Source organism: Coptis chinensis, chromosome 1 (assembly GCF_015680905.1).
Source record: "Coptis chinensis isolate HL-2020 chromosome 1, ASM1568090v1, whole genome shotgun sequence".
NCBI classification, from domain to species: Eukaryota; Viridiplantae; Streptophyta; class Magnoliopsida; order Ranunculales; family Ranunculaceae; genus Coptis; species Coptis chinensis.
In genome coordinates, this window is record NC_141456.1 from 80284231 (window position 1) to 80290387 (window position 6157).

General features: G+C 38.1%; 1 protein-coding gene and 1 long non-coding RNA gene across 4 annotated transcripts; one reads left to right on the top strand and one right to left on the bottom strand.

The window, feature by feature from the left end:
• Window positions 1-327: 327 nt before the first annotated feature.
• Window positions 328-4647, top strand: LOC147525371 (P-loop containing nucleoside triphosphate hydrolases superfamily protein). Of its 3 annotated transcripts, none has more exons than XM_086606753.1 (11): window positions 328-484; window positions 548-620; window positions 709-818; window positions 900-1043; window positions 1317-1425; window positions 1540-1907; window positions 1999-2072; window positions 2150-2454; window positions 2830-3076; window positions 3737-4000; window positions 4136-4647. In XM_086606753.1, the coding sequence occupies exons 1-10, from the start codon at window positions 397-399 to the stop codon at window positions 3992-3994; spliced, it is 1776 nt and encodes a 591-aa protein (XP_086462879.1). In that variant the 5' UTR covers window positions 328-396; the 3' UTR covers window positions 3995-4000; window positions 4136-4647. The 3 variants fall into 3 exon arrangements, with proteins under 3 accessions (XP_086462879.1, XP_086462887.1, XP_086462893.1); XM_086606761.1 differs by having other exon boundaries at window positions 4141-4647; XM_086606767.1 differs by lacking the exons at window positions 328-484; window positions 548-620 and having other exon boundaries at window positions 701-818; window positions 938-1043.
• A 212-nt stretch (window positions 4648-4859) lies between these two features.
• LOC147525372 (uncharacterized) lies at window positions 4860-5208 on the bottom strand. Its single transcript, XR_015221463.1, has 2 exons — window positions 5071-5208; window positions 4860-4896 (listed from the first exon to the last, which is right to left on the bottom strand). It is a non-coding gene; the product is annotated as an uncharacterized LOC147525372 (long non-coding RNA).
• Window positions 5209-6157: the final 949 nt, after the last annotated feature.

Sequence of the window (6157 nt, forward strand, 5' to 3'; positions counted from 1 at the left end):
TTAGCTGATAGCGAGAGGGGGAATTCTCCACTCTCTCTATCAACTAATACTCTATTACATACGATATAACACTCCCATTGGAAAGAGTTTTTTGACATTTGGGGTGTAAAATTTTCACTTTATATGGTTTACACCCCCCATTGGAGATGCCCCAACTAGACCCAAAAATGAGTTTGTAAATTAGGATGGCCTATTTCGGGGACTAATGGTATCCCACAAAAAATATTGCCGATACATATCGATATATATTGGAAAATACGGTACACGATATGGTAATATGCCAATATATCGGCGCCGAATATTGAAGGCCATATATATCGCCACCCCACTGAAAGTTAAAAAACAACCAAAAACCCCACCCCTTCAATTAATTAATAAACCCTAGCCTTAAAAAAAATGGCTAAGAAAAAGCAGGAAGAAATCTTCGCAACTTGTTCCTTCTCCAGTCTCGGCCTTCTTCCCGCCTTATGTGACCAGCTGCGAGGTCAATTTCTATACTCTCCTTAAATTTACCCATTTTTCCACTAACATTTTTTTTTTGATATAGATAAAATGGGATTTCAAGTTCCTACTCAGGTTCAAGCTAAAACTATTCCAGTTGTTCTTGCTGGCCGACACGTGTATCCTTTTTATTATTTTTTCTATTATTTTATTACGAGTAACTTTGTTTTGTGCCTTGATAAAAGTTATTATTATTATTATTATTAGACTTGTTAATGCGGCTACTGGTACTGGAAAGACTATTGCCTATTTAGCTCCCATTATTCATCACTTGCACTTGTATCATCCCCGTATTGATCGGGCCGCTGGAACTTATGGTACATACGTCTTCTTCACAAATTTGTATTCATTCATTTATCAGTCATTTTTAGCAACTTTTACTGACAATGTGTTTAAAGCTTTGGTACTTGTACCAACGCGTGAATTATGCCTGCAGGTTCATGAAATCTTGCACAAGTTACTCCATCGTTTCTTCTGGATAGTTCCTGGTTATGTCATGGGTGGTGAGAGCAGGTCTAAGGAGAAATCCAGGTTACGAAAAGGTACGGAGTAGTGCTCAATATTTAGATGATGTTTAATTCTGTCTTGGGTTCGACACCCACCTTCACTGGGGAAAATGGGATTTCTTTGGATGAAAGTTCTAACTATCCTGCTAGTTCATCACATTATTATCAAGGCACATCAATATAAAACAATAGTTCCTTCTAATCTATTATGGCAATTTTCCAGTACATTTTAAGGAAATTGTTTACGTATACTTTTATGAACACTTTCAATTCTATATGTCATGTCTTTTGACTTGAATTTATTTATAGGAATATCTATCCTTGTTGCAACTCCTGGGCGTCTTTTGGACCACCTGAAGAATACAACATCTTTTGTGCATGCTAATCTGCGCTGGATAATCTTTGATGAAGCAGATAGGTATAATATGGTGTAGTGGCACACTAGCTAGTGAACACCTACCCAAGATTAGGATCGTTTCAGTTCATTTAGTGCTAATCATATCTATGTGAACTTTCTGTTGCATCTCTGCAGGATCCTGGAGTTAGGATATGGTAAAGAAATAGAAGAGATACTTGGTTTTCTCGGTTCAAGAAAAGATGGAGGTGTTTCTGAGGACAACACTTTCTCAAAGCATTCTAAACCCCAAAGACAGAACTTGCTGTTATCAGCAACCTTAAATGAAAAAGTGAATCATTTAGCTAAAATGAGTTTAGAAAATCCAGTTATGATTGGTATCGATGAGACGAAATTATCTACCGAGCTTTCCAAACGATCAGTTAAACATCTTAAATCGATCGGATCTAACGTGGATGATGAGTTAGAATTACTAGGCAAGCTGCCAAACTGTTCAGAGGCAGATTATAACCTTCCAACTCAATTAATCCAGAGATATGTGAAAGGTACCTCTTTTCACAGAAAAGGTTGATCGGTTATGCTATATGTTAGTCAGCATGACGATCTAATTCAGTCTTATAATAATTTTTTTTTCAGTTCCCTGTGGCTCACGGCTAGTGATTCTTCTATCCATTTTGAGAAATCTTAATGAAATGGAAGCCTCCCAAAAGGTAAAGCAGACTTTCACTTGTCAGATTTATTCTTTTGACGTGTGCAGTAGGATTTATGTTTTTGCTTCTCTACACAGGTTGTGGTGTTCTTTTCAACATGTGATGCTGTAGATTTCCACCATTCACTTTTCAGTGAATTTGAGTGGCAGTCTGATCCGAAAATAGAATTGCACCAAAAGAAGGCCTTTCTCAAGTGCAAGACTTTTCGGTTACATGGAAACATGGAACAAGAGGGCAGGAGGACCACATTTCAGGGGTTTAAAACAGAGAAATCAGCTATACTTTTGTGCACAGATGTTGCTGCAAGGGGCTTAGATTTTCCAAATGTTACATGTATTATCCAGTATGATTCTCCAGGGGAGGCTAGTGAATACGTGCATAGGTATCTGTAAACTGCCCTGTTCTGAATATTCTTGCTTTGTTGAATCTTTTCTCACTGAGCATATTTGGTCACTACTTGCTATTCTTTCTGAGATACACCACATAATTATTTTTCTCTGTCGTTTTTATAGTATATTTTGATATATTAATGAAGCAATGCTGCATTATGTTTATTTCCCCCTCTATTGTCTTGCCTTGCAAGTTAAGAGGTTCATTTTCTTGATATTTCATATCAGCTGTTGATAACATAAAATTCGTCAAATGATTTGGACATTCTTATAAATTTTTATTGATCTCATTAATTCTTCCATTGCAATAAAGGTCAGGGTGATTTTCTCATATAAGACTCTCAAATGTTTCCTCACTTATCTTGCAGAGTAGGAAGAACTGCTCGCATAGGGGGAAAGGGAGAAGCTTTGCTGTTTTTACAACCAGTTGAAGTGGATTATTTGCAAGACTTGCAGAAGCATGGTGTATCACTGAAGGAGTATCCCCTGCTCAAGGTCATAGACAGTTTTCCTTTGTCCAATCAGAGGCATCTTATCAAGAAGTTTATTTCGATAGAGATGCATCCATGGGTGTTAACTCTTCAGAAGTCACTTGAATCCTTTTTGTCATCAGAGGTATGGTAAACCTTTATATTTCATTCTTGTTACTTTGATAAGTTGGGTGGGTTGTTGACTCTGCATTACTAACCATGCTAGCCATTCAATGGCGTGGTAGTAGCTTTGACAACTTGTCGTCATCATTGTGGATCTGTTTGGCCTCAACAGAATTTGTATTACGTAGATTGCTACATGGTTTTGAAAGTCCAGGGAAAGTAGTTGTATCACCTGAACTAAATTAGCCTGTACATGGTTTGTTGAGTGTTTTTGTTTGTTTTTAGATTAAATGTATTCTGAAATTTACAGTTTTAAATCAAAATTCACCCTAAATTTTCATTATAAAAGGCCTTAAATCGACAAAGTCTGATCAGAGTTTTCCAAAATTTAATTGATAATAGAATAACTTAACTGTATTCTATACAGAAACTAGAAAGTTAATTGTGTAATGGGAAAAAAGTTTGTGAAACTGATACATTTATATCGAGATATTGGGGTTTGGAGCTTCAATTGCTTCCAGGTCTTTCCATAGGACCATTGGGTCTGTACATGACTATGTATACGTTCTTTAATATATTTTTTTATAGATGTGTCCTGACATGCATTTGTGTATGTGTACCTTATTGAGTTTCATATACTTCATTCCCAACATTCTGTGAAGTCTCTGTTTTTTTATTTCAGTCAAAACTGAAGCAGCAGGCAAAAGATGCATTTTGCTCCTGGATTCGAGCTTACACTGCTCATCGTGGTGAGTTAAAGAGGATTTTTATGGTTAAGAAGCTTCACTTGGGACATGTGGCAAAAAGTTTTGGGCTAAGAGACCAACCATCTTTGGTTGGGGGATCGTTTCAAACGCAATTCAAGAAGAGAAAGAAGGAGCAGAAGCAACGAGGACAGACGAAAAGAAGAAAATCGTTAGGAAAACCTGAACGCGGATAATATCAGGTATTGACCATTGCTTCTATTAGTTAAGCGGTATGGCGACAAAACTGGTCCACCATTTGATTAGGGACTAGATGGTTTGCCTTTTACACCCTTACAGGCAGATAACTGAATCGTGAATGGATTTTATTTGCATAGGTCAGGATTTTCTGCTAGTTCTCCGAGCAAATTGTTGGATGCCATTGAGAGCTATATCTAGCCTTTTTAGACCTACAGGCGGACGCGTGAATGGTATTTCATTTGCATTGGTCAGGATTTTCCACCAGTTGTCCAGTTCTCCGAGCAAATTGTTGGATGCCGTTGAGAGCTATATCTCGCCTTTTACACCTACAAGCAGACACGTGAATGGTATTTATTTGCATTTGCCAGGATTTTCCACCAGTTGTTCGAGCAAATTGTTGGATGTTGTTGAGAGCTATATCTGAGCCTTCCATTGCCTGGTCTGCTACTGTGTTTTCTCTCTAGCGTTGCAGATTTCAGAAGGCCAAAGGCCCACTGTAGTGGCAAATTAGTATATTTATTATTTACTGTTGTGTAATTTGTGTTTTGTTTAGAATATATGTGTATTGAATAAAGAAAAGTGCTTTTGAGTACCGAAATTTTGCAAGACTACAGATTTACATATACATGGGAGACAGAAGTTTCATTCAGTTAACTGTCTACTGAGGAATCCTTTTGTGGTTTGTCTTGAAAGAACCGTGTTTTGAGGTAATTTGGAATACCTGCATCGATCAGGCAAAATCTATTAAGAACGACGAAATTATAAGACGAAATTATAAATGTGACCGAGCAACTTCTTTCACAAGGAAGAGCAATACAATCCAGTGGGTATTTTCGTTTTTTATGCCACTTTTGGTCGCATAGTAGCTTACTCCTTATCCTCCCAGTCACCGCGTCCACTGAAAAAAGAAAAGAACTCATTTACTAGTTCTACTTATACAAGGAGACCAACTCGTAGAATTTTGAAAAATCCTATTTCTGAATTTCTGGTAAAGGAATTTCTAGTGTTCAGTCCACTAGAAAGAAAAAAACAGTAGTTTAAGCAGCGAGGTTAAAAAAGAATGAGTGGAAACCTTAATTTGCTGCTGAGAGGTTTAGGAGGGATGATGATGAGGCCTAGTAGCAACAGAGCTTCAATCCTCACATCGTTCTCGGGGATGGATTCAACAAGAAGTAAGAGCATGGGATCAAAAGCGGTCTATCAACACTGAGAAGTGGACAGGAAAACAAGAACACGGTGAAGATACGACAACTATTACTTTGGGTCTCATTTTTAAAAAACAAAATAGTAAACTGCCTTGGTACGATTTCAATATTTCTGCACATTGTAGTTCTAGTTCTTCAACCTACAGAATCCCAAGTTGTGGCCAAGTTTATCAAGATTTGGGGAAGGTTGGGACCAACATTTTGGTCCGACTTTCATTCTTATGTGAGATTTCACTAGATGATATTCCAGAAGAATCAAGCTGTGTCGCACTGGACTCAAAATGATATATGATCGGAGGCAACAAAGATAGAAATCCACCCTCGTCAGCTGTTTTTATTACTGACACAACAACTGGCCACCACCCAGAAAAAAAAAATTACTGTGAGACATGGCAAGCGAATGATCGGTGGCAAGGGTTTTCCTGTAGCCGCTGCTATGGATGGAAAAATCTAAGTTTTTGGTTCTTGTGTTGGTTCCTTCTTATCTGAAACCGGCCTCAGAGGTCTTTGATCCAGCTACAGATATGTGGGATGACCTGCCTCAACCTATAGAGGCTGTTCTTGCATAGTTATCCAGAAAGGCACGTTGTGTATGAAAAGACGAAGAGGATTCTTGTCTACTGTCAAGGTGTTGGTATCTGCTGTTTTAATATAACTAATGGGTCTTGGGAGTATGCTGACTTGCCTTTGGACCATGCATTTTCAGAGTCTAATGGGAGACCTCTCATTGTAGATGACATGTTCTACGCATTTGTTGACATGTTGCCTACGATTTGGACAAGTGCGATCCTTATTTGCTTCCGGTCCTTTGGTTTAGAGCAGGCTACAATGTTCATTCAATCTGTGCCCAGTTATAACTTTGAGGAGGCACCGGGGTATCTTTTTCGTATTGGGAAGCAAGACCTGTGCCTGGTTTCGTATCAACGAATTTTGGCTCAACAAGTTTTGGGTCAA

Coding starts and splice junctions, on each gene's coding strand:
- LOC147525371 (XM_086606753.1), top strand. CDS start 397: ATGGCTAAGAAAAAGCAGGAAGAAATCTTCGCAACTTGTTCCTTCTCC. Junction 819..899: donor TCGGGCCGCTGGAACTTATG/GTACATACGTCT, acceptor ATGTGTTTAAAG/CTTTGGTACTTGTACCAACG. Junction 2,455..2,829: donor GCTAGTGAATACGTGCATAG/GTATCTGTAAAC, acceptor CTTATCTTGCAG/AGTAGGAAGAACTGCTCGCA.